At 31.8% G+C, this 22812-nt stretch overlaps 1 protein-coding gene across 1 annotated transcript; it reads left to right on the plus strand.

Annotated features, from left to right (window-relative positions):
• The first annotated feature begins 713 nt into the window (after positions 1 to 713).
• Positions 714 to 19870, plus strand: LOC143204560 (uncharacterized). Its single transcript, XM_076417149.1, has 7 exons — positions 714 to 1095; positions 1152 to 1338; positions 5422 to 5608; positions 13712 to 13814; positions 19351 to 19452; positions 19512 to 19667; positions 19719 to 19870. The coding sequence occupies exons 1-7, from the start codon at positions 718 to 720 to the stop codon at positions 19773 to 19775; spliced, it is 1170 nt and encodes a 389-aa protein (XP_076273264.1). The 5' UTR covers positions 714 to 717; the 3' UTR covers positions 19776 to 19870.
• The last annotated feature ends 2942 nt before the right edge of the window (positions 19871 to 22812 follow it).

Here is a 22812-nt window from a genome sequence, read left to right on the forward strand (position 1 = left end):
AGAAATGATCTCTACCACAGATATCCTCAGCGGTGGTCCATAGAATATTAAGGAAAGGATAGGTAGAGCATAAAGTAAGGTCAATGTTGGTAATAGGACATGATGAGAAGCATAAATATAGGCTAGAATTTATAAAGATGAGGTCTCGATAATATTCTTTGTTAGAGTACCTCTGTGGTTTATCTGTAAGGAATCTCATCTAGAACAATAGACATTCATGAAAAATCCAACACAGCAAAATCATAGAGTACCAATTTTTTAATTTAGAGTACTTACCATCCCTTAAGTGAAACATGTGCCAAATACTGCCAGCGATGTTACTACCAAAGGAAAAACCAGCACGTTGATAAGATTCTTTGGAAACTTCAATGATCCATCATGCAGCGCAGACATCCCAAGTTGAATCATTCAAGCTACTCTACTTTACTTTCATCATAGTTTCATTTAACTTTTATTTATTTAACATTATTCGTTGAGTCAACACGAAATAATTTACATACCATTTGCACAATTTTGATCATAATAAGTACGAACACATATTGAGTAAATTTGATGAATATGATTGCAATAAGCAAATTATAATTATTAATATTATTGCCATAAATAGAACATATCTAAGTATGATAGTGTATTATCGGCAAAGTTCGAAATGCTATAAATGTCTTGGTAATAATCTATAAAATTCATTTCGATTAATTTGCCAGTTCCATTTTCAAAATGATTCCAAGGGAAATTGGCATACTAACGATCCCCAAAATATTAATGCAGATTTTAGGTATGTGGAAGTTTCCTGTTACTCAGTCCAAATTGTTTCAAATGCTGTACGTGATATATTCATACTTGGCAATGTTTTACTTCAGTTTATGTCCTGCCTGCTTCGTATTAAATTTATTATGGTGTATCCGAGAAAAAAACCTTCAAAGTATTACTGAAGTATTTTGTTTCTTATTTATTTCGTTACTTATAATGTGGAAAGTATTAATAGGCCAGTCTCATAATATGACACGACTTATATCCGTTTGTATAGAAGAAGAAGAGCGAATCATATCAAACCCATCAAAAATTGTAAAGGATATATACGAGAGTTATGTTAAGGTTAAAGAGACTAATTATGAGCATTATCAATTATTTTCATGCATTTAATTTTTTAGTATACTTGCAATTTAAATAGAGTTGTGGCCTTCTTATTGTTGCTTATTTATTTCACGTTTGGTTGCACCAAAGCGCCTATATACCTGGAATATCGAAAATATAATTCTTCTGTGGATAAACCTCTGATACTACCTATTTCAATGTTGTATGATACGAATAATTATTATGGTCTCACATGGGCTATAGGTAAGACATAACAGGTCAATTAAAAAGACCCCGGCCTACCATAGTAAAACACATTATTTTAGCATAATTTTTTTATTCAACATAATTTCCTTCAAGGGTGATACACTGATTATAACGACCCTCCAAATTTCCGATACCATTTTTGCAGTACGATTTGTCCTTTGCTCCAAAATAGGACTCAGCTTCGGCGATCACCTGTTCATTCTTCGAGTTTTGCCACCGTTTTCACTGACTTGTGACACGGTGCATTTTTTTGTGAAGCTGCACATTCTTTTTCTACAAATGCGGACGTTGTTCAGCGATTTCGTCCTTCCAACGGTCCAATAATGCTATGTAATAGTCGCTGTTGATAGTCCTTCCTTTTTCAAGGTAGCTAATGAAAATTATTTCATGCGCATCCCAAAATACAGACGCCATAACCTCGCCAGCCGATTTTGTTTCCACTCTGATGACTCTCGATTGGACTTCGGAGTTAACTAACTAATGATCCGGCAGCTGTCAAATTTATACACGCTTCTTTTGAGGGTTAGGGCTAAAAAAACTAAAATAAATAACATATGTATTAAATTCTAGTAGCGCCATCTATGTGTCATGCCGGGGACTTTTAAATTGACCTATTATATATTAACAGAAAATTGAAGTATATGAAAAATAGCTTGACCACAATTTAGCACTATATTAAGATACTACTAGCACTTAGAGCTTAAAGGCATATTTATCTGAAAAAACTGTGTGACATTTCGTATGTTTACAGAATCGTTCGTTAAAAACTAAATCTTATACCTTCTTTACACCCTAGCACATATTTCTACAACTAGCACAGTTTCAACGCAGGCAAACGTTAAAAAAACGACATAACATTTTACATTTCTTTAGTGCCCTTAATTTAATAAATTCAATAGATCTAGAAAACCTTACATTCATCAAATAATGAGTTTTCACACACACAGTATTTTGTAAAGTTTTCTGTTTTAAACTTCATATATTCTATTTGTTCCAATTATAATTCCTTTATTTTATTATTTACTTTTATCGTTCCCAATATATTTATATAAGTTTAATTTAAACATAATAGTGTTTTATTGTCGTACCTATAACAATTTTATAAGCCAAAACCTGATACAAAAATGGATATTAGTGCATCAGAATGATTTTATTTAAAAAGGTATTGAATAAAACGAAATAAATATTTCTATATGCCTTTCTATTTTTATAAAAACACCATATTTAAATTAATTTACATATTTGAAAAATTGACAAGAACTCCAAGAACCAAATACACGTACCATAAAAAAGGCTGTATGAAAGCAATGAAATTATTCAAATATGATCAACTATGAGCGCTACTATTCTTCATCCATAAACCCCATTAAAGAATTGGCTACTTCGATATTTCGATTAACATATTGTGCATTTACTAGCCTAAAATGAATTTATTATCGTACTTTTAAGTCACCTTTTTTAAGCTGATAGAAATCTCAGTCTATACATCATAATTTTTGCAAAACAATAATTTATTTACCTACACACTTAAATAATAATGCATTAAATTTTCCTTGTCATTAGATCATTAGGGTGTCGTAAAGAATTTTATTTTTGCTTATTTGATCCAAGTCTACTTTTGTTAGGAAATTTTATATATTTTAATTATTTCATAGTATCGCTGTATACTGTTCTTAAATCTTAGTAGAATGCTATCTAATTTATTCTTCTCTGATTCTCTGAATTTCACATTCTTCGACTTTCACTGTCAAAAAATTGTAACTAGATCTTAACTATAAAATAAAATTTAAATCATTACTAAACTATATTATATTTAAAATAAATGCTTAATTATTACCAGTTACTATAATTTTTGCTACTGTTAGTGTATAAATCTCATTAATAACTTGACTACTTCCAACACAACAAGAATCATTTTCTTACCTGTTCTTGTTATCATTAAATTTTGACAACTAATATTCCCACTATTAATAAAATTGATGCTGTATGGATTTTATAACTTACTAGCGACCCGCCCCGGCTTCGCACGGGTGCAATGCTGATACTAAATTAAATACACTAAGAGAAAAAATATGAATGTTGTATATAAAAACATAGCGGCCCGCTCCGACTTTGCACGGGCATAAAATATATATGCCTATGTCACTCAATGAAAACATGATTAAAATCGATCCAGTATTTTTGGTTCATTCATTACTGCCCTTGGCCTGCACGCATTAAATTTGGAGTAAAACAATTCCTCTTCCCCTATACTTACTATGAAGATTTCCTGCTATCTTTGGAATATCTAAATTCATACAATTTTTATTACATTGCACATTTTTAAACGCAAATTTTAAATTTGTAATATCTCCGAAAATATTTGTTTAATTTACATGCTGTAAGGAACCATATTGGTCTATATTAATTGCACACTGTATTTAAGGTACTTCATTCGATAAGGATTAATGCCGTATTGCTTAAAATAGCTTCGTAAATAAGCCATTTTCTCACGTAAAAAGTAAACAATAAAAATGATTAATTTGGGTTATCCCTAAAAGATAAACATATACCATCGCGGACTTTTTTGTAGACCTTTTTATGGTGTACAATACTGTAGTACATTAATTTGATCTAACTCGTAGGGTTAGGCAGCGTTTTTGCTAATTACTAAATAAGCCTAAAAAAATAGGTTAATTTACGACATCACGTTAGAAACCTCTAAAATTAGCAATGTTGCCTTAGTATATTATGCACGTATTATACATATAAACCTTCCTCTTGAATCACTCTATCTATTGAAAAAAACCGCATCAAAATCCGTTGCGTAGTTTTAAAGATTTAAGCGCACATAGGGATATAGGGACAGAAAAGGCGACTTTGTTTTATACTATATAGTGATGAAAATTTAACCTTACATTCTGCTCTTACCCTTGTTCTTCCATATTTTAAAACCAATGTATGTTAGACCACCAAATTTTAACTTGATCAACTGCACCGATCAACTCGAAAATAATATACCGCTACTAGAAAAGGAAGGCAATATGGTTTATTCTTTTCTATGGTTTATTTTATGCAGTGCTATCCTAGTTTTCCCCTGTGCGCATTGCACGTTCATCATAGTCGGAGTTAGGAGAAGTAAAGACATAGTTTTATTTGTGATTTTAGCTTTACTCTAGCCAGGCCTATTAACCTTAATAGCAGGACCTCGCGCATCTGCTTCTCTTGATTTCATTGCCCGTCTATTATCGCCAATGTTAGGGTAGAAGCTGATACATCGCGTGTTACCATGTCTTCATGCCGTGTGCACATATTATACTTCATCCTAACCTTTTTATGATTGCTATGAGTTATCGCCATTATCCATTATCTGTTATAATTGTGTGTTACGATTGTTCGATGTGTTTTTTTCTTCACTATTATTGTTATTCTCTCATTGCTATTGACTGCTATTGTCACTCTCTGTTATTTATATTAACAGTACCAATATATATCAGTAGAATTACTTGTCGGTATATACTATTTATTAATACTCTATCAAACATCAGCCATCAGCACAATTAATTACCCATACTATTAGCTCCCAGTTATATCAAGCCTGAATGCAATTATTGCCTGATATTTGAAACATCTGTATTATTAATTACCAATCTTATATTTATATATTCCATATATTTTACATTTTAGTACATTTTTTAATTTCGCTTTTGTCACTGGAAATTTGTAGCTCTGGTACGTTTTCAGAACTGTCACCCAACCTCTTCTATATCAACATGTCGCACGCTTAGAATTAGCTTTATCTATTTATTGTGTCATTTATTGTATAAGTAGCTCTTATATAGTTTATATTTATAAGATGTTGCTTGAAAATGTTTATATTTTTTTGCTCTGTTTTAAAATATGGCCCTACTTATTCCATACTGCCTTACTTTAGTAGTAAGCGTAAGTAGTAGTAGCTGCCCGACCCCTTCTCGCACGAGGCTTTAATTACAAACTAATAGCAAGTTGAATTGTTAAACGTTATTTAAATAAACGAGCTATCTTTTTAAAATCAGTAAATTCACTAAACAAAAATTTGAGACAATTTTTTTCATATTTTAGGTGTGTTTTTTGCTTGGTTTGGAGGTTCCTATGTAATGGTATCATTATGCTTAATCCTTAACATGATGGTTTTTATTTCTGCCAAATTAGATATCTTGAATAATCTTTTTCGAAATTATGATACCACCAGTGAAAATATATTTGAGGAGATTCGACATTTAATTGTGCAGCATCAATTCATAATCAGGTAAATTTTTATTGCAACGTTTGATATGATTAACGATTTGATATACATCTCCAACCGTTAATTTTTATTTTTTAATATATTTATGGAATTATTTGGAGCAGATTCATGAAAATGTATGTAAAGTATTCATTAATATACGTGACTTCATCACCCAATGACAAATCGTATTTTTGTCATTGAGCAAGAATATGACCAGCACCATAATTACAAAACAACAACATTTTAATTTAACTCTAGTTTGTATCACACTTAAATATGAACTGATCTGGCCCATATGGCACGCACAAAAGTTATGGTGTCTTTAATATATTTTTGCATACAGCGGTGATATGATGATAGAATTATATATAGTTTATTCAAAGTTTTTTTAGTAATGGATCATGAATATATGTGGCGTGGAAACATTGTAATGTTGTTGCATCAACTCTGAGTTTTAGTTCAGTTTGGCTTTGACATACAAGAAAATTCTAATCTAAACAATATAATTGAACAAAAATGTTATTAAATATAATTTATTTTAACATTATAGTACAACTAATACATATATTATCGAAGAACTTAAAACTACAATTAAGAGCGCAGATATAATAATTTGTAAGAAATATTTGTTTTATTTATATTGAACTCTTTTCCACACCACTCACGATGTAGAGTTTCTAGGCGCGGTTTTTTATGTAGTGGTATCCTCCTGGAGGCCTAATCCACCTAATTAACAATAGTATATCTGAGAGACGTATTTTACTTTCATTGGAGAGCAAATTTACCTTTTTACGTTTAGTTCTTATTTCTTCTCTTATTATCTTTGTACACCATTCTCATTAAATTAATCACTGAATTATGTCTAATGCATTAACCATATCTACAAAACAGTTAGTTTTCATTATATCCTCATGACATTCACGTTCGAACCTAATGCTCATGTTTAATTTTGAACAATTACAATCATATCTGAGCTGACAAATCTTTTATGCAATACCATTTTCTACAGTTATATTCAATTAATTATATGCATATCTTCAATTGTTTCCTCTCATCACTCTCTATCACGAATTTACAGCATTGCGCAGCATTATCACATATCCTGAAAGTATCCTTCAGTCACTTTCACTTTCACTGTCCAATTCCATCACTAAATTGTTAACTTATAATCTGTTTATAGATATGTTCACGATTCCAACATTTATCAGTTACTTCCTCTGTATGTCTTATCGAGTTCATCCAAACCGAAGGTGGTATGATTGACAATGCTTCCTTCCACATATCCAAACAGTTTTTGATGGAACATCCTTCTCGACCTGTAATATATCTTCAATTGATTATTAATAAATATAATGATCAACAAAACCTAATCGAGTGCTATTATAACTTTTACCTTTTTTACCCTTACCAATGTTTGTTGTCTTTACCCATTTTTTGTTACTGCATTGCTAAGATTGCCACAATGAACCATTTTGATATATTCAAGTTTCACCAAGATACACAAATTCAAATAGTAAATCTAATCAAATATGTTAATATAATCTTCCATGGTCTTATTTTATGCCTTTAAAAATTGAATTCTTTTTAAGGCAATGTCTGAAAGTTCCATTAAACATATCCTTATCTTTACACCATTTAAACCCTATGCCCTGTAATAGTGTATGAAGGATATCTTACATCCCTCAGAAAGCTGCATGACCCTAACTCTTTTATGTATACCTTCCAGACAGACAATTTTCTCTAAAATAATTTTATTAAATAATGTCTATATCGATAAGTAGTTTGTGTACTTACTGTTCTTATATATTTGGTATACTTGATTTCGAATAGAGCCAATATAAATATGCTCAAGATTCGTCACCCACTTTGTTTATGAAGACGGGTTTTCTTGGATGAATCTAACGTATTATTCTTCATTTTGTAAGCGATGTTATTCACAGTACCCACACTAATATTTAGCGCAGCAGCAACCCGCCAAAGTATATTTTCAATAAAATTGTAGTGACTTATTTTATTTAATATCATCAATAATTACCTCTCCTAACGGAAATTAACCGGCCTCCTTCTGTTTGTCAGACGTATTCACAATTCTTTAAAGCAATAGTGTTAAGATATTTTAACTCTTACCTATAAATTATTGTGGCTATATAATTAACTGTAGTTTTCAGATATACTATAATGTTAAAATAAATTATATTTGATACCAATTTTTTTCAATTATTTTATTTGGATTAAAATTTTCTTATATGTCAAAACCAAACTGAACTCAGAGTTGATGCGGCAACATTGCAATGTTTCGACGTCACAAATGTCTATGACGCATTACTAAAAAAACTTTGAATAGACTATATATGGTACCGATGTTATTGATACTAGTTATTTCATCTACGTTGCTGATGATAGCATTACACACATTTATGTAATGCTCAGGACGAATCTTCGCTTGAGCGAACTTAATTGGTGCGCCGTAATCGTTTATTTTCAGTTTTCGCATACATATCGACAGTGTAATTAGTATATTAATTTTCGCACCTGAATAACAAAAATATAAGTAAAATAGAAAGAAATGACTTCTACAAAAAAATATAAAATGATGTATATATTATTTTCTGAATTTCTTATATATTATGTTTAAATTATATCCATCTTCTCCTTTCCAAAATATAAATAGTAGTTGTAAAGCATCGTAAGAACTATTATTATGTTGGATTATCTGGACTGTATTATCTCCCTATTATAAAGTAATAACTGACATAACGATTTCAATGCGCAAACAATTTCGATTCATATATAGCCTGATAATAATGTTTTCGTTGGTTTCGGTGACGTATTCAATAATAGACGGGCAGGAAAAACTGGCCAATTTACCTTCGTAATGTTTAAATGCATAACTTTATTGCCGATTACTATATGTACATATGACGAATAGTCTATTTCACTGTGATATGATGGTGCACACAATATCGTGAAGTGATATATTAATGCGCGACGTTCTTACTCACGCAGTTGGTTCTGCTGTTGTTCTGTTACCAGTGCTCCGTGTGTGTCGTTGACTCATTGATATGTCTCTCATTGTCTCAATCTATTAGCTTGAAAACGTTCGTTATATTGTGCATTGTATGTCGAGAACAATTCATTTACCCCATTTCTGCATTACGTATACGATAGTGACTGTCGCCCGGTACTGTTCTTGATCTTGTTTATCCTCAACATGATATATTGGTTTAATAAATACGCAATAAATAGATATAAATCATTTCTCAAGTTAAAATTAATGGGAATGTTCACAAAATAGTTCACTAAATTGCGTAAAACTGCCAATAAATATATTTTGAAATATTTTTACGAACTAAACAGGTTGTTGGCAATGTGATTTCATTAGTATATAATTTCATTAGAATTATTGATTTCATTAGAATATATTATTGTAAATGAATGTACATTGTATAATATAAGACACTATATCCCATGAAAAGACTAGATCAGTAAATATATAAGAGGCTGGATATATACATTAGTGTTATGGGAATTAAGTTCAGATTAACTATATGTGTCAAAGACACCGCGTTTTACTTTTAATGTTACAAAGAATATATCGCAGATCCGCTCATCGCAGATCTGATATCGAATTGTGTCTATAAACCATACTCGAATGAACATAAATATATACATTTCATCAAATCGATCCAACCCTTTAGGACGAATTTAATTACATACCGACAGACAAACGAACTATATATATAAATATAAGCGAGTTGAATTAGTAGAGAAAATATTTTTATATCAAATTTGTTTCAAAAAAGCTTTACTTCTAGTATAGTTTACAAGTTGTTGTTGATAACGTTTTTAGGATTTAGATAAAATGCTATTTTCAATTCTAACACTTATTAGGTTATATATAGGGAATATAATATTGAATATAATTAGCAAATAAAGCTTCATGGTTGTTGAGATGCGGGAGTAATTTCCTTTAATTAATTAAGGTATTAATATACGTCATGGGAAAAGGATTATGATTCAAATCGCATGTACTTACTATTAACGAAAGGTGTAGATTGGCTAATGTAAACATAAAACAATTAATACAATAATTTCTTCAATATTTTCTTCAATTAATGCTCATTTCAATTCTTTCTTCTTCAATCAATTCAAATATCTTCTTCAAACAATTAAATATAATCTTCGAACAATTCAATACTTTCTTTTCTCAATAACATTCTCTCAGCAATACTTAGTTCTTCTCATTCTCTAATTGTTTTCTCGTTGTGGATGCACAGTGTTTTATCGCTGAAGCTCCTCCTTTCGGTTCTTGGTGGTGGTGGACAATGCTGTCCCAAGAACTCTTTTCTGTACCCCGGTTCGCTGAGAATCTCGGGGTTGGAAACACTCTTCCAGCGAGGAACTTCTCACACTGATAAAACATGTGCGTTTCGGACTCTTAGGGAATTCTCAAAAATTCCACGATTTCGGGTCTTCTTGGTACTTATGGTTATAGGCGCCATAAGGAGTCCTCTACAAGGTCTAACATCCGACACGTTTCGTCTAGCCTCGGTACCTGAACCCTCGTTGTCCGAAGTACTCGACAACGAGCCGATGAGAATCATCCTTGTTGAACACGTCTGTTCTGTTTACTTACTTATCCTTTTGCCTGTCTATTTTTACCAGACGGTCAATATACTGGGAACGTTGTGTTTTTTATCAGGTTGTAATTATTTTCCATGTCATAAATATTAAAAACTTCAATAAATTAGACCCTCTAACAATAAAACCGAAAGAATGCTACAATTACCGTAACTTAAACTTTACATGACTGTCCCAACTATTAATAACAAATTTGCGTCGCAACAATGGTGTTAATATGTCTGGAATGCTGGTGACCTAGTTAGAGATTAGGTACCTCACACAGACAAGAAAAAATTTCCTAATATTATGTTATGCTATGGTTCACTTTTGATTGATCACCTTGATTTATATTAAATTCAAACACTAATCCATAATATAAGTGCATAATGTCAATACTGTAAAACTTCCTCTTAAGATTTTTTTGCGATAAACTCGCAATGCATCAGAACTGATTTTTGCAAACCTCCTCTAAAGCTAAGACCTGCGCTATCAAAGAAGGTTTTGCGCCAATACAGGCTATATGGTGAATGATTCAATATTTACTAGCTACTTAGCCTCCATTTTACCAAGGTTCTGAAGATGTTTGTGTTCTAGATCTTAATGGAAGCCTTTTTGAGCTAATGCCATTTTAGGTATTTCTTAATTTCACGTAGTCCACGAAGAAAATCACTCATGATTTAATTATTTAATTTCATGTCTCAGTTAGGATCGAAAATTCAACTTAGTTTTATTTTGTTTAGCTCTGAAATAATTCCATTTTCGTTCTAGAATTTCTTTAAAGTAGCTTCTAATAGCTTCCGGAAAATTTCTGAGGTCTTGGTCAACTTCTCTATCTCGATATCCAGTTCTTCTTCACTTAAAGTCGCCACAGTCAATGAATGGTCTTGAATTTAGCACAAGATTTTCTTTAATTTGCATATAATTGCTTAAAATGTTTCTAATATACATCATCAATCTAGCATGTCTGAGATCTTACCTGGATACTATAGTTAGCCAATAAGTTTGGTTTTCCTGTCGAAATAGTTTCAGAACCATATACCCGAATACCTTTAACATTTCTCTACCCTTAATTGTAATCAGTCTCGATCTGAAATCTCGTCACCGCCTATAATTAATTAATTTCCCAGAATTTTACAAAACTGTTTATTTATTTGAAATTTGATACTGTGTTTGGTAAGCTATATTAATGAGCTACTTTGATAATGTCGTTCTTAGTTATAAAAATCACAGTTCTGGTCCGGATATAATCACAAGATATCCAATATAATTTCTTCAAAATGTTATTTTTTTATTAAAAAACAGCACTTATTCCTTTCGCAGTATGTTTTATAACCTCTAAATTTAATAAAGGATTAGTTGGTCAAATGTGCTCTTGATATCAGACACACATATTGTTTTATAGCATCTTTATTAGATACGCTTAGTACAATCTTAATTATAAATTAATTTATTACTATATTTTATTTGTACTTGGATTAATTCACAAGCAAGAGGAGTACTAGAAAATACACCAATATATAATTATAAAATTATAATAACGTATAGTTATAGTTTACACTAAAGGTGTATAAAATATAAGTTCGTATGGTTTGGATGACTTCAATCTCCTGATATCCTGCGCGCTGTCCAGCAGTTCTATTGCTTCCACGTTAGTATTATTTAGTAGTCTTCTTTCGTGTTTCAAGGCGAAATCTTAGACAACTTTGCAAATCCATTTGATTTCCAGGTCATCGTGCAGATCTTCGTTGGGCACGTAGCGATAAGCATTGATAATCAATCGAAGGGCCTTGTTTTGACAGCGTTGGATGACTAGTTGATTTGGAAACACACATATGTCTTATTTATATCAAAGCTGAATGATTGAAGCTCTTCCTGATGGTTGAGCAATCCTTCTATGTTCCAGGTCATGATTTTGAGAGTGTTATTCATTTATATCATTTCTGTATTTTCATTTTTCAAGTTTTTCATTTTTCAAGATTTTTCTGTTAATACCTTCTTTTAGTTTTTTTTTATCTTTTGGCCCAAACTCAATAAAAAGTTCTCCATTTGGTTAATTTTGTTTAGCACAAGTTTAATGTTTTACTAACGTTGCCTTCATGGTACACTTTTTCGGCTATTTGTCCTTATCGCAACTGTAAAGGCATAACTTAGTATTTCTTGATTAATTATGTCCCTTTTATATATTTAGTCCTTTTCCAGGATATTATTTTTCAGTTTAGCATTATAATCATTTCTGTAACTCTTTTTTAACAACAGGACCTCGATAATTTGCAGTGTTCTTCTTTCAGCAGATAACACGTTTAGGCTTCTGATATTCGAATTTTTGATAATTAGGTGTGATGTGTCTGCAAGAAGATTTAATACATTTTCGCTCTCCAGCACAATACTTATGTGTGTACAAATGCTTAACAATTTTTACATTGCGGAATTAATTTTGAAAACTTGATCGGGATAATATTTACCGTAGAGTTCAATATTTGCGTTATCTTGATGATTTTCTTAATGTCTCCATCATTACTCACTATTCATAAGAAAATATATTTTCTTGATTGCATGAAATAGGCAGATTTTAGGCCCTAGCCTTTGTGACTTAGTTTGACCATTATCATATGTATGAAAATTTATTCGTGCAATATTTAATAATTTTACTAATTCTCTATATAATTCGGAATTGATACAATTAACTTTTGCTGTCATATTACTAGTGAGTTTTATTTGGAACTCCTCTTCTCTTAAATTTTAAGTTAAAGACTCTTTTTTAGACAACGAAGAAGCTTCTTCTAATACTCCTGGTGTGACCGTTCCTGTCTCTATTGCAGCAGATATTGCCACTATTCCGTCTTACATCTTCTTTTAAATTTTATCAATTTTTTGCTTTAAAGTCTGTATGTAGGGTTCAGAATTGTTTATTTCGAATAGTAAAGCTTCCTGTAACTTACAGTTTATGGAATTCTATCCATCAACAGCGTATTGTCATTGCACATATAGTTGTTGTTCTTCTTGGCATTGCTAATATTATTCTTGAAATTTGTTTTTTCTTTTGGTGAGTAAGTACTCCTTTAATACGTTTATCGGTATCTCACCAACGTGAGATATGTTGGAGTATTCAATCACTGTAGATCCCTTTGAGCTTAATGTAAATCTGTTGCTACTTAAAATAATATTTAGTTAATAGTACTAATTGTAATTTTTAAAACCAATTCCCATGAATGTCCACCAAAATGCCTTCTATTACTTTAGTAACTAGTATACGAAATTTTACTATAAATTGAAAACACGGAAACATTTTAAATCCCGTTTGTTGACCATTTTTTCTGAATAAACCCAAAGTTATAATTATCGAAATTTATTGAATTTATTTTGTGACTAACAAGAAATCCTTAAATAGTTTTAAAAATTTTAAATTTTCATTTTTTATTATATATTAAATTAATTATATACTCGAAGTATTAATTGAAGCAATCTGGAAAATCGAATTCTAATCAAACTACTTTGTTTCAGATACGTCGATGATTTAAATAAAGTGCTACGGCAAGTAATTTTTGTGGAGTTTGTATTGAATTCAGTAAACCAGGCTGCGGTAATGGTTCAGTTTATATTGTATGTAAGTAGAGAGTTTGCATGATACCTAAACAAATATTTTTATTTTTAATATAAGGCTTGTGAGAAAACTATTCCATGGTTTTAACGTTTAACTAATAAACATCATATATTTATTATATATTAAAACGAAAACGACAACGACAACGACGAGTTGATGACTCGGAGCAGTGTTTGAAGATGATCAAGCGTAATATACCCGAGTTGCGTCGATATATCATAATGGATAAAACACGGCTTCATCATTTCACCCCGAAGTTCAATCGACAGTCATCCGAGTGAACTGCACACGATGAACCCGCTCCAAAACGTGAGAAAACGCAACAATCGGCTGGCAAGGTTATGGCGTCTATATTTTGGGATGCGCATGGAATAATTTTCATTGACTGACTTGAAAAAGGAAGGACCATCAAGTGCGACTATTATATAGCGCTATTGGACCGAAATTGTTATTTGAAGGACGAAATCACCGAAAAACGGCCGCATTTGAAAAAAAAGAAAGTGCTGCTGCACCAAGACAATGCATCGTGTCCCAAATTAGTGAAAACGATGGCAAAAATCCATGAATTAAGCTTCGAATTGCTTCCTCACCTTATATTCTCGTATTCTCCAGATTTGGCCCCCAGCGACTCAAAAGAATGCTCGCTGTAAAAGAAATTCCGTCGAATAAAGAGGTGACCGCCAAAACTGAGGCCTATTTTGACGCAAAGGACAAATCGTACTACAAAAATGGTATCGAACTGTTGGAGGGTCGCTATAATCAGTATATCTCCCTTGAAGGGAATTATGTTGAATAAAAAAAAAAATTTTGCCAAAAATATGTGTTTTACTATGGTAGGCTGGGGATTTTCCAATTGATCTGTTATATTGTATATATTTTTCACAATAAATAAAAATAATCTTTAAATTAACTTATAGCCTAATACAAATTTATTAACAAATATTTACAAAAATTAACATTATCTCAGTTATATCCTCCTTATATTTTATTGATCCCAGTTTGGTTACAGTTAAGCCGATTTTCTTGTTTAGCTTATGAGCTTACTCTTCAGTAGTACTATAATAGCCATGCAAAATGTGTGTTACAACTAGTAAATAAAAATATAAAATACATAATATTGTAAATATCCGGGATATCTTTATAAATAATTTATGATACTTTCCAGTTTTTACTATGGAATCTATGTATTAACGTTATTGGTGTTTGGATACATGTACTCCTTATTATCATACATTTAATATATGTTACATTATATCCTGGATGGTTGAGCATATTAGCCGATTCTGAAATTAGTTGTAGATATTAAACTAGAGTATAGTTATCAAGATTGGTTAATGTATCGGGCAGTGTTCAATACGTTATTCTTTAATTCATTCGACGGGACTACGGTGGATTATTATACTACTCCTGCAATAAGATGTGTGTAAGAGAGTATTGTTTTGTTCTTATCTTTGTGACTTGAAAATCAGAACACGGTTATGGTGATATAGAGGCAATGTTTTGGTGGATTTCTTAAATGCTTTTGGCGATAGAATGTGGTATGTAGCAGTTTTCATAAATTTACTCACAATATGAAGGTATACTTTAATTTGCGATTAGTGCATCACACAACCTGGTGCAAGTAGTCACAGCCCGTAGATCTTACGCATGACTTAATATTAATGGGAAAAGAATAAGAATAGGTCGACAGTTCGGATAGAGTTGATTAAATTCTCTAACTCCTAATTTGCAAAACCTTGGCGAAGGTGTTCATTCGTGTTTTAGATGAAATGAGTCCATATACTGACGGAGGGTTGAGTGAGTCCTGATTTTTAAGAAAGAATCTTTTTCGACAATATTTCAGCACTTCAATATTGGACCAAATAAGCTGAACAATAGAGGAAACAGCCGAAATAGAATATATTTTGAATATTACTAACATATGTTTTGAAGATTATTATTTTGTCCATCAGTATTATTGTGAATATGTATCTGTATCCCATGGTGTTTTTCCACTACTTATCATTTTGTGGAAATGTAATGTTATATTATGCATAGGTTTAATGATGGAATGCACACACTCAGGCATATAGGCGCATTCTGCTCTGTCAGATAGTCAAACATTCTTAATTCTCTTGCCAAATGGAACGTTGGAGAAAAAGCACACCGATTCATTCAGTCTCTTCTTTAAAACCACTTCTCCAGGGTCAGATCAAACAATGTGCTATCTTCTCCGTTGCCACAAACCAATGGGGTACCGCAGTGTCCTTGCATATACCCATTATTTTTTTCAACAGTAATTAATTGAGCCATTCAAGTAATTCCAAGTAATATTGGTTACCGTTCGTTCGCCGATGATCTAGTGATATAACATACAGAGAGATATTACCGATTTGCTTAAACCGTCTTCCGGGATGGACGAGGAATGTATTTCTCCTATGGTAAAACATCTAGTGTTAACTTCTGCAGGAATACTGTCCTCTAATTTGCGCGTTACCACCAGACAACAGCATAAATTCTTGTGTGTATATTTGGACTCTAGTCTATGCTGGCTCACTCAAATTAAATCATTGAATATTAGTCCGCATATACACATATATATACATGTAAATATATACTTCGCTACATTCACTGAATAACTTCCGTTGGACAGCCCACAGAAGCTCCCTCTTAGGATAAAAAGCGGTGACGTTAAATATATTGAAATATGAAGGCAAGTGCTTCATTTCGGCTGTATCTTCAAATATATATAAACTAAATAAATACACAACGTAACTCCTAAAATCGCCGTGGGTGCTTTTTACACTAACCTGATTTTTATATATTGGGAAGCAGATATATATTATCTTTCCTTAAGACATGAGATGTTTTTGATAATTATGCCAGCTCACTTAAATTCAAACCAGGGTTATCTCGGTACAGACTTCTCTTCCCGACAAATACAATATGCAATGCAATCTGTGATCACGTATACCTGGAATTATCACCTGTCTATGTTTTCGGCGATTAATTACCGCCATGATAACTGTAACTATTCATTTCTCCATGGAATCTTCTCAACAAAAACTATAACTCCCACAGTATTAGCTACCCCTTTAAACTGGGGATGGAAGGTACTACCCTGAACATTAACTTATTTACACGGATGGATTCAAGAGTAATTATTATGTGAGCGCTGCTCTTATCAGCGTTTTGGCAAAAGCACTTCAAGCTTCCCTCTTCATGAGGCATAATAACAACTGAGCTACCATCTACAAAGCTCGAACAAACATACACAAAAAAATACGGCTTCGGACTCGATTGGCTCCGTAGTAAGCCTTATTGGGACCACTCATCCACGAATTGTCTGTAAATATGAAAAACAGTAATAGAACAGTCACATTTATGTTGCTTCCTTCTTATTCTGAAATTGAGGGCAATTATAGAGCTAATTATCTGGCGGAGGCAAGTGCGCTAAACTATTGGTAAACTTCCATTTCTGGAGAAGCTATTTCAAATCCTTGCTATGTCACTATAGGGAACTAGATCAGCTTGTGTGGGGGTCTAATGGAGAACAATAAATTGGTGAAAAGAAAGTTCTATCAGGGCTTTAACACTACCAATATCAATGCAAAACGTCTATATTTTCACATCTTCGAATTTGCCGCGGTGATGTTGAAGTCTGAATTTGCACAGAGGGGAGCCTCCACAGTCATGCCGTGAGTGTAGATCTTTAGGCATGTGTTGATTAAGTCCCGTATTCATCATTCACAGAGGCGGTTATACAGCTTAGGATAAACGATAAAACAGTGCTAATTAGCCCAAGATGCTAAAAATAAATACATATATTACAATAGACGCTTTAGGTTCCAAATAATCCTAAGCGTGGTCATTATAAATAAGGAAAAAATGTAATTAGTAGGTGAGGATTTAACTTCCAAATTAATTATTGATCCGGTAGAAGACATGGATTCGCCTTGTGTGTTTAGAACGATTTCCTTCATGTTACAGTTTTTCCTGCTGGAAGACGCGACGCATAAGTGAGATGAAGAGTAAGTATAGGGAAGGTTGGACAATTCCTATGAAGAGGACTACCCAGCCCGGAGGGTGATTTGTAACGACTTGAAAGCTTCCACTGAAGTGCAATTTAAAATAGGATATGATGCTGTTGTTAAAATACTGGTCGAGAAAGTACATTGCAGTTGAAGCAAGAAGCTATTTCCTACGCTTGCAAAGTTGAGACTAAGATATCACTTTAGTTATTAAATAATTTTATTACAAGATGTTTTCTCCATTATTCTTATCCTCACACTTCTACTTTAACTTGCATCAAAAACTTTACTGTACATACTGGAAAATCCTTGTATTTCTAATAGTTGTTCTCGTTGTAATTAATTCCAAACTTTATTTGATACTGATAGAATCTCAAAAGATACAGTATCCTTTCAAGTTAAGGAAACCGGCCCCATGCCGTTCCAAAGAGGAAGCTTTTGCGGAAGATAAGCATTGCCTAGTTATGGGCGACAAAATAGCTTTTATGTCTGAATTATTTTGAGAACTACTTGCTACTCTTTGGCATGCTAGGTTCTTTAATGTATCTTTTTCAACGCACACCGGGAGGTTGGAGCTTGATAATAGACCTTTACAAAAGTTCAAGATCATATTTCCTACCAACAACCCTGCTGAATGTTAAGGAGAGAAAACAATATTGTGATACTGTACAAGTAAATTAATGTATAAGGAGGAGTTTACTTAATTAAGCAATTAATAACAAATATATAACTAATTAGGAAAAGAGAGAAGTAGAAAATGTATAAAGACAAATATGTGAAAAAAAGTTCAACTATAATTACAAATTGATAGGTATGGTGAATGAGTTGAAATGCACTAGCAAATGGGATGCGTTATATTGTTAAGAATCTGACGATTATTGTGTTATGTAATTATTGTATTATTGAATTATGTAAATTGTATCATATCACGTTCCCTACGAATTAGAGGAACTTCTATATCAAAAGTGGCCTATCATAACATATTTTTACCGAGGAGGTTCCATTTCCGTCTCTTATTTTTGGGTAAATATTCATTTTATTATGGGAAGGGAAAAATAAATATCATACTGTACTTGACCGTACATGCCATGCAAAAATGTGAGTTACTTAAAAATACCTAAGCTACTAACAAAATAGAAAGGCGTGATGTACCAAATTTATTTACCACTAATTATACGTTAATTTATACAAGCAACAAAAACCGAGTATTTTCTTGTATTTCTACTATTGTTATAAACTATTTTCAATCAATCAAACTGACAGTCTACTTCATCCTATCGAAATTACCTTATTCCTGGATAAGTTTCCAGTTCGCGTTCTTGTCTTAAATCGCAATTATTTTAATATGTAAGATTTTCTTAACAATCACTTGTAATATATTCTAAAGGTATTGATATACTAAATATATTAAATATTTAAAAGTAATTTTATGATTTTAGTCATTTTATAACATTTAGCTACTAACTAAGTAAATTGCATTACTCAATAACATAGATATATATCTCACGTCATGATTTTCGTCTATACAGAGCCATACATGGATGGATAGAATTTTTTGGCTAACTTATGCATTTTTCTTGCTTGTTCAGTTACTTGTCCTGACCTGGCATGCTAACGAAATTCATCTTCAGGTAAGCAATTTTAATAGAAATTTATGGATCTCTAATACAGTCACGAATAATACTTTTAGAGTCTGTCTATATCATATTCTTTATACGAAAGTCACTGGTATGAGCAAACGCATAAAATAAAACAAATTGTTAATATTGTTATGATGCGATCACAGAAACCACTTAATATTTATATTGGTTCTTGGTACCCAATGACACTGGGATCTGCTTTAGTGGTAATTTTAATCTTCTAGAAATTGTACTATTTTTAATCCATCTCATTTTAGTCTTTGAAAACAGCTTATTCATATGTAACTTTAATGGTCCGCCTTGATAGTCACTGAAAAAAAGTATCTTTGAAATACTAGCCTAGAACATAGCATTATATGGCATTTCAAATACTAGTATACATTATATATTATAATATTTTATGAAATAAATGCACGGATATATGAAATCGCTGCAGTTTTATTAAATAATCAGTGTTATATTTTATTTCCCTTTAAAGTGTATGAAAATTAGCGTCATTAAAACTTAATATCATATTAAATAAAAACGAAATAAAATCCAATAAACCTATATCACTGCTACCAGTAATATCTAAGGTTTTTGTAAAACTCCTGTTGAAAAGAAGAAAACCGATCATAGAAAGAAAAAACCTAATACCAACACACTAGTTTATTAACAAACACTCAAAAATTGACCAGGTCCACAGAATAACAGATGTTATTGAAAAAGCTTACGAAAGTAAAAAAGTATGCTCAGCTATATTCTTAGATGCTGCACAAGCCTTCGATAAGGTTTGGCATGAAGGAATTGTTCCTAAACTACAGAAAATGCCACCAAAACAACACACCGAACTATTAAAATCATACATTACAACCAGAATGTTTAGAGTCAAGCAAGAAAAAGCTTACTCTACAACAAAAGAAGCTAAAGCAGGTGTACCACAAGGAAGTGTACTGGGACCAATGCTTTATCTACTTTACACTTATGATATACCACAAATGGAAAATATCACGATGGCTACATTTGCTGATGATACTGCGATTATAGCTGTCGGAGATAATAGTAAAGAAGCCTCACGAAAATTACAATAGGCAAGTGACAATATAAATAATTGGACACAAGCTTGGAAAATAAGAATTAATGAAAGTAAATCTGTACATGTGCAATTCACGTATAAATAGACCGTACAAGCACCAATAACATTAAATAACACTATTATTCCATATAGCAACAACGCTAAATATCTCGGAATGAATCTCGATGCAAAACTTCACTGAAAGGAACATATAAAGAAGAAAAGAAAAAACTGGAATTGAAATATAGGGAAATGTACTGGCTAATTGGAAGAAAATCGCAATTATCCGTACATAACAAATTGTTATTATATAAGCAAATATTGAAACCTATATACACATATACGGAATTCAATTATGGGTATGTTCTGCAAAGAGTAACATTAATAAAATAGAAATTTTTCCGAACAAAGTCTTGAGAGGTATTGTTGGTGCACCCAAATACTATAGGACTGATTACCTACATCAAGACCTTCAGATACCTACAGTCAGTCAAGAAATCAAGAGAAATACAAGGGGGCATGAGAAAAGACTCCATTCTCATACTAATATTGAAATATTGCAACTTTTGAATACCACCAGAATAGGACACAGACTCAAAAGAATCAAACCATCTGATCTTGTGTAGTATTGTGTAGTGAGGCGCATATATTAAAAAATTCAGCAGTGACATGTATAAACATGATTTCACCAAAGACTGAGTTAGAGCCGATGGGTCCTCCTAGTTATATACTTAGCTAGTCTAGACTAGTAACAATATATTAATTAAATAATAATAAAAAAATAAATAAAACTATTATTTATAAATATTTGGACTATGTGATCCGCGAAAATGATGGCATTTTTTTCATCTGAGGACAAACAATCGCTTATTCTGACAGCTGACAACGGCTGTTATCTGTCCTTAATCCATCCATAACCAACGTTAGTAGAACATCGAATTTATTGACAATTGGAAACTATATTCATTTTTAAAATAAGACCGTATTTGTCTTCTCATTTTCTTCTAATTAAAAAGCATGTATTCAAATCAGCTTGTAAACTTGGCCTGGTTGTCAGCAAAATTCTTCAAAAGACTACTGATAATAATTAGAGGTTATAAACTGGCAAACGTTGTTTTAGCTCTCTGTATGTTTTAATATATTTAATATTAATCTAAGCCAATAGTTGCGATTACTCTGATTGATTAAAACAGTTACTTCGAACAGGAGCAAGATAATGGAGACACTGTTTTACCCATAAAATGCATTAGGAAGGTAAGTATTAATATGATTAAATGTTAATTGTTGGAGATTTTAATGAAAATATTTTAGTATGGACACTGTGAATGAAATCTCTCAAATAGTTAAGAACCATTTAATATTAGATTCACCACAGAGAAATTATCCACTGCTGACAATTACCAAGATTGAGTAATAAGAAAGAACGCAACTAAATATGAATATATAAATAATATACGATAATTGCAGAAAATCGTATTATATGTAAAATTTGTATAAATAGATATGTGTTTTCAGAATATATATGAGCATTTGATTGAAATATATGAGGAGCCAGTATGATAATGTATAAGCACATATTATCAAGTAACATGTAGTTTAGTTAATTATATAGCCACAATAAATTGTAGATTAGGGTTATTTTATTATATTTACATGAGTTTCTTTCCCAATGCACAAATGATGTGGAGTTTATTTACAGACGCTTTTTTATATAATGGAATCCCCTAGAAGGCAGTAAATTTCACCTAACTAACAATTATATATCCAACTAATGTATTATTATCTCAGTATTAAGCGCATATTTACCTTTACGTTTAATTATTGATTTCTTCGTTGCAGTGTTTCGTTATCAAATAATTTTGAAATCATTGTATTTCTCCTTAATTTCTACTGTAACTGCCTGTGTACATTTCTCTTGATAACACTGAGTTAATCACTGAATTGTCCCTAATAGTTTTTACATATCTGCAAAACAGTTAGTGTCCGTATGTTCTAAACAATTGCTCATAGATAATGTGAGCAATTACACACAGAAATATTTCATAATTTACAATACAATTTTCTATATGTCAATCATGTAATTTATATATTCACCTTTGTGCCCCTTCTAATCACCTTCCCTAAGTAATTATCAGCACTGGACAATAGATTCTACGTCCTGAAAATGTATTCAGTCACTTTTGCTTTACGTCTGTCTGATGCAGTTTATCCATACTAAAAGTGTTATGGAAACAATGCTTCCTTTCAAACTGTAGTAATTCCAATGTAGTAATTTTTACCACATCGCTTATCAATTC

The sequence above is a fragment of the Rhynchophorus ferrugineus genome, unplaced genomic scaffold (genome assembly GCF_030347505.1).
Source record: "Rhynchophorus ferrugineus isolate W39M unplaced genomic scaffold, kcgeb_rfMv2 rfM11, whole genome shotgun sequence".
NCBI classification, from domain to species: Eukaryota; Metazoa; Arthropoda; class Insecta; order Coleoptera; family Curculionidae; genus Rhynchophorus; species Rhynchophorus ferrugineus.